Genomic DNA, 12,671 nt, shown 5'->3' on the forward strand with positions numbered 1-12,671 from the left:
TCTTATTGTATATTCAAATAATAATGATAAAAAAATTAATTTTTTTTTTTTTCATAAAAAATAATTTTTCTTTAATTTATGATCTTAAACCTCTTACATAATTTTAGACGATTTGAATGATTAGCTTAAGAAACTTAATGTTCATGTTCCTTTATTATCTAAAACAGACGTATAATTGTTTGCATGTTAGTGAAATAATATAATATAATTCACTTGATGAGAATTTCAACAAGAGCTGTACGAGCATTTTCAAATCGGAAGTGATATCTGTTATAATCGTAAGCCGCTCAACTAGGTCAGCTTCGTAATTTTTGATATGTAGATAGATATAATCCGTTTAGCCATTTAGTCAATAAAAGTACCCACATATTTTTAAATCTCTGCATGAAACATGGAGATATTCAAAGTACATAATATCTCTCAAATATTCTTCCGAATATACGCTCATTATACTTTTCATAAATTAAGATGTAACAAGCATGGAATATATACACAATATATGTATATACAGGATGTCCTAAAAATTTTGACCCAAAGTGTGAAGGTAGATTGGACCAAACTGAGTCGAAAAGTCCTGTACCATTTTCCTCTATAACGCTTCAGAAAGAAATTACTATTGAGTAAAGTCTGACTAATCAGCGCCGATCTTTAACAAGATACACGTCAGTGAGCCGCGCGCCTGGTAGTAATGCGTCACTGTACCAGCTGAACGTTCACGCACACTATCAGGCGCGTGGCTCACCAACGTGCGCTTGAGTAAAGATCGGCGACGATTGGCCAGAATTTACTCAATAACTTCTTTCTGAAGCGTTATAGAGGAAAATGGTACAGGACTTTTCGACTCAGTTTGGTCCAATCTACCTTCACACTTTGGGTGTGTCAAAATTTTTAGGACACCCTGTATATACATATTTGAGTAAAATTTCATATACTATGCTATGTGTCCTAAAAAATTATATTATGTATATTCTTTTACGTATATTCCATTATATATATTCTATTATCTTTACACACTATCACAGTTATCACAGTTATATGTGCTGTACATTATTGGAATTCATTTTGTAATGGAAGTGTATTATTTTATGGCACAAAAATTGATAAGTTTATTTTAAATCGATATACAGTTAACGCAATTAATTAACTGTATATCGATTTAAACAGTTACTACAATTTTAATGCATTAATTTAAAAAATCGTGTATATTAATTCTTATAGATTTTAACAATAAAAATCGAATGAAATAAAAATAGAAGTAAACTTGATGATAAAAAATTGAAAATAAATACATTTTCTAAAAATATTAAAGTTAAAACTTTCAATTATGAGAAGACAGAGGAATAAATGTCAAAAATTGACAACACCGAAATCTTCATATAATATGAAAACCGCCAATATAACCCCAGTTTCAATCTGCTTTACGTCAACATGTAAATGAGATGATCAGCATTTTCTCCCCCAATTAATAATGATTATTTGATGCGATTGAAAAATTCATTATTCACAAATGGTGTACGAAGAAAAATCTCGTTAAAATATTTCCCTCCAAAAGCATAAGATAAGTGATTGTAGAAATGGTACACAAATTTCCCGGCATAAACCTTATCGCACAGCTCGTAAGACAAATTACGCAACCAGTGTCAAGATATATAGTGAATCACGTGAAGGATCGACCGTTGCTAAAAAAATATGTCCTGATTCAACTAGGATGTTTCCAGTATTGGTGCGAAGATGTATTAGCGCATCAAAAAATTCCAGCTGTAGTAAAGAAAAAACGTGATGAAATTCGCATAATGGAGCGAGGAGCAAAATTATTAATTGAGGTATAATAATATAACAATCGTGAAATCTTTGCGCACGTTACACACATATTAATCTTAAGAATATAATTTTTTAACAATTCCTTTCGCGAAATAAAATCAAGATTTAATCCCTAAGATATTAGTCTTTGGACTTTTGTGGAGCATACTCATATGCGAAACACGTACATCTATAAAGAAATCACGCATCACTGAACAGTTAAGAATTCAAGACCTCAACTATTTAGAAGCAGAAAAGAATCAGCTGATGCGGCGAGTGGAAGATCAAGTGATCTTGACGAAGCGGCTCAAAGATATTATCGTGGAGTATTCGAGACAAGTCGGGTGTACGTTACCGCGTGATCCGGAAAAGGGCGAATAAAATGCTTCGTTTCATTTGAAGAAAAAGTTTAAAAAAAATCTGTCATAAAAAAAAAAAATATTAAACAATATATATATCCATACGTCGACATATTAAAGTATCGCATTTTCGTACAACGACGAGTCTTGCAATCTCGAAAAGAATTATCCTCCATCACCATGATATAATGGCCTTTTTCGAATAAATTGACCGCGTTACGTTCTCGGTGAACCACAAATTAACGAGAGGTTCACACTCATCTCTTGAGAAACGCGAACCTGCGACGATTCAAACTTTGCGCGGATATTCTTCCGTTACCGCCTGTCCATCACATTTTGGTTAACATTAGCATACGTTTGCATAACGAATGTTATTTCCGCGCCCGTCCCGCTGCATCTGACTCGCTGCGACGGAATTCACAGCTTGGGAGCGAAATCCAGATTTTCAGCGTGAAAATCGACAACGAAGGGAAAAATGTCATTAAAAGACAGGTGATATGGAAAGTGCACAAATCGTTGATTCGACAAGCGAAAAGTAGATTATCATTCGAAGAACATTTAATTCCTTTGTGCTCATATCATAGTAATAGTTGTAAATTTATGCTCGAATAACTAAGGTTCTACGATAACAGTAAGAGAATAAACATTCCTGAATAAAAATTAAATAATGAAAAGATAATTATATATAAGATTTAATCTTTAAAAAAAATCAATTATAAATTTATTCAGAAATCTAATTAGAAGATGTATAATTTTTTAATGTCTGTAAAAATAATGTTTGTAGCATAAAATAACCGATGACGACTTGCAAAGTGGAATGTTTCCGACAAAATATTTTTCGATTAAGAGTCTTCCGCATGCTGGGGAAATGGAACATTTCCTCGATTTCCTCCTCCAACAAGATTCAGTTCTTGACCGAAACAAGAAAGTCGTTGGCGTTCTGTCACAGAACATCAACACATAATGTAATACGAAGATTTATTTCGTTTCTCTCGTAAGCAAATACATGCTCGTGTTTACGTTTGAAAAAAAAAATGTGATACTTCATTCGCTTTAATTTTCTGAGCAAACATCTACATCTTTATATTTAGCTCTAGATATTTGCATCACTCATTGTAAATAAATGGGAAATTGTTATAAAAGATTTATGCATAGTTTTTTTTTCTTTGAATAAAATAAAAAAGTTATTTGTGTATATTTACACTGATAAATCAAAACAAAATTACTCTTCGTTACCAAAATTATCTCAGAAATGTTCGCAATATAAAACCAGAATCTATGCTAACTTTCTTCTTTGAATTATACCAAATTATTTCAATTATTTACATTATTTATTTCAAATTATTATACACCAAATATTAAAAAAAAGAAAAAGAAAGAAAAACAAGTAAAAAATTGTGCAAATTAGAAACTTGCACATTGCTTTCTCTAATTTTATTTCCTTCCCTTTATAATATTAATAAAAATATTCCATGTAATAAAATATCTAGTAGAATATCTCAAAATTTGCGGAAGTTAGAGCAACTACATTTTTTTTAGAAAATTTCAAAATTTCATATAAAAGGAACCCTTTCACCAGTTGTCATCAAATTCAATATCTTTTCAAATTCAATCATTTTTTGATGATATTTTATTCATTTCAAAAAATATTTAACTCGATATCTCAAAATTTGTGGAAGTTAGAGCGTGACATTTATTGACAAATTAAAAATTTCATAAGAAATAAACCCTTTCACCAATTCCCATCAAATTTAATACCAACCATAATGTATTCTGTTCATGTGAAAATATTTAACCCGATATCTCAAAATTTGTAGAAGTTACAGCAACATCATCTTTTAAAAAATTCAAAATTTTATAAAAAATAAACCCCTTCACCGATCCTCACTAAATTCAATATGAACCAACCTTTAACAATACTCTATTCATATAAAAATATTTAGCTCGATATTTATTAAATTTACGGAAGTAAGAGCAACCACGTCCTTTTTGTACATATATACATATACACACATACGGACATTTTGTAAAAATGTGATTTTTCGACGTTTTAGAACATTCTGAATACATTGGCATTGAAATTTAAAAAAAAAAATTTTCATGAAAACAAAGCTTTCTCTATGAAGAAGCAAAAAAAAAACAGAATAAATGTCATGTGCACGATACAAGAATCTTCAGATACCAACGTCCGTAGGATGAGGAGATTATGTTTCTGAGACCCCCGAGTATTCGTGAAACTCAAGAGAACATTTCGAGTTCGATTTGAAACAGACGTGAAATTCGATATTGATGTCTCTGTGACATCGCGACCGTGGAAACCCTTACGAACAACTGGCTTCTCGCGCCATATACATCATTTCAAATCGGGTAACAAGAGAGCGACGATGCATCGCGTACTCAATTGGCGCACGATGAATAAAAATATTGACAGGACCCCTGAGATAAACTCGCACAATACCTTCCTGTAGCTTCCCAACATTTCCAATACGATAGAATGAACTCTTCAAGATATCGATCTTGTTGAATTTAAAATATTTAAATTACAACAAGAAGCATGTACAAGAAAACGGGTTCATTATTTTTATGTATATAAATAATATTTATTCTCTTTTAAATCTACGTAATAGTAACTTATATTTTTATATTCATAATTATTTACATAGTATAAAATTCATTTTAAACAATCCATAAGTAATTCGCGACAAAATTCAAAACAAAATCTTGCGGCGGTTGCTTACGATTAATAATTAATATCTATTCGAAAATGATACTGCTTATAAAGCTGAATAATTGTCTATACAGAATAAATATATAATTATGCTAAAATAACAAAATCAATAAACTTCTTATTATTTTTCTTATTTACGAAAAAAAAAAGTAGTATTACGACGGCTATTTCAAATGCGCGTGCTGATTCACAAAATCAGATAATTCTTTGATACTCACTTCGTAAGAGTGAGAATTTAGTGATAAGACCAATCATCTACTTCAGATATCGAGATATGAATGGCACGCTAATTTTCTACAAAATTATTTTCTCACTTGTTAAAGAGTTATAAGAAGCATAAAAAGTATTTCAAACTCGTAACTCACATAAATAGATTATGATCAATAAAAGTTCCTTTCTTTTAAATATATATATATATATATATATATATATATATATATATATATAAATTATTTCAAAATGTTATAATCTTATAAATAATTTTTGGTAATTACAAAGCAATTAAAATTAGATATATATGTATATATATTTGACTATGTTTCAATGTCCTAATTTATAATTTTAGCTCATTAAAATTCTCAAAAGAGTTTATAAACAAGAAGCGTTCAAAAATCTCATTTGAAAATTATGATATACGGTCTCGTATGATATAATATAATGTAATGTAATACAATAAAATATAATATAGTTTTAAAGTGTTAAATTATATTATTTCTCTCTACAATATAACATCTCTCCTATTTCGACATCAAAACGTACATCACCAATTGGTTTTCCACCAATTTACGTTCCAATGGATTTAATGTAACTCATAAAAGCATTTTACAAAAAAGAAATGCTTTATTTTATATGCAACGATTTAATAGAAACAAAAATCATTTCCGTTTACAACAACAAATTGTAAATGCAATTTTCTAATAGATATCTGGAAAAAATGATATTAAAACATAAATATTTTTACGCAAAATTATTAAAATAATTTCTAGAATTACATGATATAAAACAAATTAGAAATAAATAGAAACAATCCTGAGAAAGAAGGATTAAATCTATTTCGTTCAAAACGAAAGGTCGAATTACTTATGGATCACAAAGCTTTACATTAACTAGATTTTCACGAGACAATAATCCCTTTCAGTTTACTTTAATCGCATCCGATCTGAAGAACCAAGGCTTCCGCCCAAGTTCTGATGATTAGACCCTTAGGGGTTAGTAAGTCGATCAATCCAGTTCTTTTCTGTCTAGCATTCTTAAGGTTCTTGAATGTCTTTTTCGGTCAAGAAACAACGATGTCTGAAATTGGGTCAAAGTTAGATCTTCTGTTAGATTATATTATTAATTAGATTATATTAATAATATAATCTAACAGAAGATCTAACTTTGACCCAATTTCAGACATCGTTGTTTCTTGACCGAAAAAGACATTCAAGAACCTTAAGAATGCTAGACAGAAAAGAACTGGATTGATCGACTTACTAACCCCTAAGGGTCTAATCATCAGAACTTGGGCGGAAGCCTTGGTTCTTCAGATCGGATGCGATTAAAGTAAACTGAAAGGGATTATTGTCTCGTGAAAATCTAGTTAATGTAAAGCTTTGTGATCCATAAGTAATTCGACCTTTCGTTTTGAACGAAATAGATTTAATCCTTCTTTCTCAGGATTGTTTCTATTTATTTCTAATTTGTTTTATATCATGTAATTCTAGAAATTATTTTAATAATTTTGCGTATAATATTATAAATAGTATACACAACACACATACACAAGAATCAATATTATTAAAAATAAATAATATCTAATTTCTATTAAAAATTAAGGAACATATCTAAATAAATTTAAGTAAAGATAAAATTAATTAAAATTTAGGTAAAGATGAAATTAATTAAAATATGTAATATTTACTTTAGTTTAACTACATTAAGATTCTCTTATCCCCTTTTTTCTATTTTTATCGCAAATTTTTATTAGACATTGCATAAATTTTTAGTTTATAACTAAATGGCTATTAATTTTTCGATAATGATTGCATTCTTTAATTAATCTTATTTTTCGATCAAGGTTTTATACATTTTTATATATTCTTAACTTAATATGTATAAATAATAACTACGATTATAATAATGATATAAATTATATTGTTATTAATAATGGGTAATTTAATATTGTAAACGTAATAGTGATGTAACTTTAAAAAAATGCGTGCTTCTTAAAAAGATTGATCTGGTACATAGAGCGATGGCATTAACGTCCGATTAGTTTTCGTATTCTAACAACAAATTTTCAAATAAAATCGATCTCTCCTTTTTCTGCGCGGAACATCTTGAATTAGGCCAAAGCCATTCGGGTCAATAAATTGTCTTGTCCGACGTCATCACGCGGACGAAACTTAATCTGCTCTCTATATAGAAATATGTAGAACACCTCTTTTTTATAATAAAAATGACATTCTACATAGTTTTATGTTTCTGTTTAAAAAAATTGTATAAAAAGACTTTATTTTACTCTGTACCTCTCATGTTTGAATTTATAATTCATATGAATATTAGAAAATAAGTTTACTTCAAATACATAATTAATACATCACCTTTAATTAATTAGATTTTAACATCTTTTCATTCATCTGCTTAAAAATTGCTTAAAAACACATTTTTTGTACCAAGTAAGACAGATTAAAATAAAAATGATATTAAATAATAATCTTAAAAATATCATTTTTTCACATAATCAAATATAAAATTAAAAATTTTACGTTTTTTTAAATTAATGGACAATAGTAATATGAAAAAATGATCTCTAAAAAAAAAATCCTCAATGATCACATAAATACTATTCTATTTTTAAAAAAAGAAAGTAATTTTTCAATGAACTAATAAAAAAATTTAATTTTCCTATTACAAATAAACATACATATATATATATATATATATATATATATATATATATAAAATTTATTTTTTATAATATATATACATGTAACTGTCTGAGTCGTTTGAAATCATTTATTATAACTGTCTCAATATAAAGAAAATAGACGGAAATCATGGTGACTAACCATAATCAACGATTATTTTAACCTTTGACCTTCTTGGTGCCATTCTATGGTCGGGTGAACAAACGATAAGATTTATATGCGGCGAAAAGCATTGAGTGCAAAACCGGTCCTTTGATCGTGGCACTGCCCTTAGACTAAGCAGTAGGTATTCAAACTATGAAAGCGTTGCGTTAGCATGCTGCATGGTGTTATAATTTGTAATGAGCCACGATAATTGTATCTGCACGATAAAAAAATGACTTCCTTTTTCCATTATTGTTGTCGATATACATCTACAATTATGCTTCGCAAAAATTTTCATTATCGATTTTAAAGAACTAGATTTACTAATTTAATTAACTACACTCATGATGCCAAAACAGTATTACAAATTTAATTTGTAGAAAAAAATATAATTTCAAAGAAAGATAAGCAAAAATGCTTTGTACAAAAAAATGAAAAGATCCATTCAAAAATATATTAAAAAACATATCATCCTCTCTCTTAAATATAATGTAATATAGTTGTAGTTTGTGTGTATGTGTGTGTATTATTATTATTATAATATAAATAATGTGGACAGGCGGTTAAGAGCCGGGCGCAAATATAAACATAAGAAAGAGATGTTACTACATAAATAATTTAATGATTTGAATCGAATCGAACGTTTCGGTCTCAATTTAGATTATCTTTATTTTATTATTTTATTAATATATTTATATTACATTATTATAATACATATTTTGTATTATAAAATGCAATATAGTTTATCAAATAAATTACAGCGTGTGTTGTCGCAATGATAGCATAACATTAAATGGTTAATGTATTGAAATATTGATGATGTCTACTATAATGATATCTTCAACAATGACATAAATCACATTTTACTGTCCTAAACATTTGTCCCAGACAAATTATTCCATAAAGCCAAAAATGATACCAGAGAAAAAATATTCACAGCTCTTTTCAACATCACATTTAGCCTACCTATCTAATTTTGTGTTTCATTTGTATAGCATGACAAATGCGTTCACTGTCAACACGAGATGAAAATAGAACAGCCACGTTTAACGCTAAATTCAAAATACGGATAAAAGAGCGGAAATGAAAGTGTGAGAATGAGAAAGGATGGTTATTTGTTAGCCGAATAATTCGTTAAATTTGCAACGTAATAGACAAAAAAGGATGCGTACGGACATAATGCAGGATATAACCAAAAGAATTTGTGAACGCTGACTCTTTGCCTTACCGGCGTTGAAACAATACCATAAATTTAGATTTTGCCAGAACGTTGGGAAGCCATTCGTAAAATTACATCAGTCACCCTGCGTTCAAAAAAATTCGGCTCACTCGGAATATGCAGTTGCGTCAAAACTGACATAACACAATTACGCTCTCTTTTTCTCCTAACAATAAGATAAGAGAGATTGATTCGCAAGCATTATACATTATGTTTATATCAAACGTCAAAAAGAAAACGTAAGAATTTCTTTATAATTGAATGAAAATTAATATTTTTTGAAAACAAAAATTTTTTTTTCTTTATACAAATAAAATTATAATCACTAATTATATTGTATTTATGATAAATAATAATCATATCTACATATTTAATATCTATTCAATTACTACTTTAAATTTATTACCACTGTAAAAAGCAAAATTACAATAATAAATAATAATAAATCATAAAAAAATTTTTCTCCTTATTTTAGCTTTATACTTCCAAAACATTTTTTCCTTATAATATTTTTCTATTGTATATTAATTTATTTATCATCAAGAATACCAATTTTAAGGAAAGAAAAATTTCTTATTTATATTAAGTGCACGTACATATTTATTAAATAAAAAATGTTTCATGGCTCTCTTATGTATGACAAACAAAAATTGTCAAATGAAAAATTTTATAGAAGTGTATTAGTGCGTTCGTGATCAGTTTAAACTGCTGAGTAAAATATTTATTTGAGCGGACAGAATACTGACAAAAAATTTAATCAACTTTATAAATAAATAAATAAAAATGGTATCAATCATATTCATAGCTAAATATGTAATACAAAATCTAATATAAATAAATCCTCTTATTCATATCTAAAACTTACTATTATTTTTGTGTTAATTACAGAATTAACAAATTACAGAATTAAACGTAATTAGCATAAAATACGTAACTTATTAAAATACATATCATATCTTAAATATCAAATTAAAAATGTTCAATGATAAAATGCGAAGAATCAACAGGAAATTAGTAAAATGTATTTTTAACCAGATAAAATTAGCCCTCGATTTTTTGCTACAAAAAAAATGTCTCTCATCAATATGGCATTACGCCATCGGAAATATAGTTTACATTGAAGATTCGTGTTATTAACAAGAAAAAAAATGCGACAGTATCGTAATATTAAATTCCTCATTTTTTTCACTTTCATTTTTATCAAATATTATTCAATTCTTGTGTCTCGCATATATTTGTATGATGTATCATTCCACAGATTGTGTGCTATCGTATTTCTGATTGCATATGTAATTAAATCTATTATTTGAAGAACAACATAAAGTAAAAACCTTTCCTTCATATATTATATTTTTTATAATTTTGAAGAAATTTTCTGAAATATTTTATATCTTTCTAAAACAAATTATTCTTTGTAATTCAGTAATCATTGGTTGTACCTTTCTAATAATAAAAAGCATTCTTATATTTGAACAACCAGCGTAAATGTATACCTAGTTTTATCATGCATTAATTTGAAAAGTATTTGAAAAAACATTTTATTTGTTATTATTTTTAATATCTTTAATATAGCTCAGCTAGAAAAATTTTTAATATTTCACACCTTCTTTCCTTGTTAAAATAAAAAAAAAAAACTACTCAAAATATTTATATATTATAATATATTACTTTCAGTATAACATATATATGTGTGTGTATATCTAGCGTTTCTCGAAACTCTTTTTATAATTATCAAGTTCTCTATCACAGAAAATAAAAAGATATAAATATATTGTTTGATAGTTCTAGTGTTAATTACAGTGTCAATTATTAATAAAATAGAAAAATAAAATCAAAAGAATGTATACATGTAAAAAATAAGTTGAAGATGTATTCTAAACTATTTCTTTTGTACTTTTGTGCAATGTTTTACTGAAAGTCACTTGAGGAAAAAAATAATAATGTAACTGTTTAAGATTACAGATATGTTTTGGTCAGATTTCATTTAATAAATAATGATCGCGCTGCTTGAGCAAAAATTATCGCCCTAATCGCCATATTCGCACATGCAAATAATGATACTGGTGATATTGCAAATGTCGAAGCTCGTGCGCCAGATTGCAAAGAATCGTCCATGCATAATTCAGGAAAATTAATTTGCCGCTCGTGTCGACTGCGCCAATGATTTTGCACAACCACATTATTACCCGTCTCTTTATCACCACCAAGTTCCCCACTGTATTTCCACCGCCACAGATGCAATTTAATTTCATTAGTAGTGGGCGTTTCTAACATAACCATTTTATTCGCTTAAAGGCTGTTCGCTTAAAGGCTACTGTTTACATCGTACTATTTTTAGGCGATGTATTATAAGAGATCGGATTAAACGTATTTTATATACGGGTTTAAGCCGATTCTACATTGTGCCATATTGTGACATGATAACAATCATAACAGATGCTAATAGATATAATTGACAAAAAATGCACCAATTTTTTATATTTGTTTTATACAGTATAATAAAGAATTTGATATTATATTTACAATTGTAGAGAGAATTAAAGTTAATCACAAGAAGCATAAAATACAGCAAAATCAAAAACAACATAAAAGCTTAAGAAACATTTAAAAATTGTCACCTGAGAAAGCGCTTTTGAATAAGTGTTGAAATATATTTTTTTTTTTAATTTAAAAATATTTTTTATCATTTAGATATTTGCACCATAGAAATAATAATTTTATAATAGTAAATATTACATAACAAAAGATTTAAAACAAACAGAAATTATTATATTATTATTAAAATTTTTTTAATTATCTATATCAATTTTAAAAAGTAATCTATCTATCTATCTATTAATTAAAAATATATTGATTTTTATATAAATTTTTGATATCGACAAATATATTTTTTTTGTATCAAAAATATCTCGACATTGCTCGACGACAACGAAATATGATGTCGTGATATGATTATGATTGAAATCGAATAATTTCAGATTTTTTTCACTAGTTTTTCTAAGATAAGTTAAGAAAATGCCGAAAATTTAAGTTTTATCCTATAGATAATTTCCGATATTTCATATTTATCACTTCTATTATTATTGTATGTATCTACTATTATTAATATTAAAGATTAAACAATATTTAAGAACAATGTCTTCACGCTTTTTTATTGAAAAAACTTCAATAAATGTACTGCTTTTCTATTTTCTACAAGAAAATATTTAAGCAAACGCTTTAAAAATAACTTTGTTAACCAAACAATTTATCTATATCTTAATCATCAAAGTATCTTAATATTTACTGAATAATCCGATGCAATAATTTTCTGAAACTTTCGCATAATCATTTTAATTCATGATTCACATAAACGTGACGTTAATTATTTTATGTTATATTTATCACTAATAGAATCAGCAAAACTCATTCTTTCTCCCTCTCTCTCTCTAAATGACAGCATACATGAAAATTATTACAGAGATCTGGCGAACAGTTAACGTTGAAATTCGCCGACATCTGTTCCCAAT

The 12,671-nt window shown here is 27.5% G+C and overlaps 2 protein-coding genes across 2 annotated transcripts in view; one reads left to right on the forward strand and one right to left on the reverse strand.

The window, feature by feature from the left end:
• LOC126859004 (two pore potassium channel protein sup-9) overlaps positions 1-12,671 on the reverse strand; it is a 96,842-nt gene that overhangs the window by 51,408 nt on the left and 32,763 nt on the right. The gene's annotated exons all lie outside the window — the stretch shown is intronic.
• LOC126857097 (putative OPA3-like protein CG13603) lies at positions 1,575-2,181 on the forward strand. The gene is made up of 2 exons (XM_050606220.1): positions 1,575-1,823; positions 1,939-2,181. The coding sequence occupies exons 1-2, from the start codon at positions 1,575-1,577 to the stop codon at positions 2,179-2,181; spliced, it is 492 nt and encodes a 163-aa protein (XP_050462177.1).

The sequence above is a fragment of the Cataglyphis hispanica genome, chromosome 2, assembly GCF_021464435.1.
Source record: "Cataglyphis hispanica isolate Lineage 1 chromosome 2, ULB_Chis1_1.0, whole genome shotgun sequence".
NCBI lineage: Eukaryota > Metazoa > Arthropoda > Insecta > Hymenoptera > Formicidae > Cataglyphis > Cataglyphis hispanica.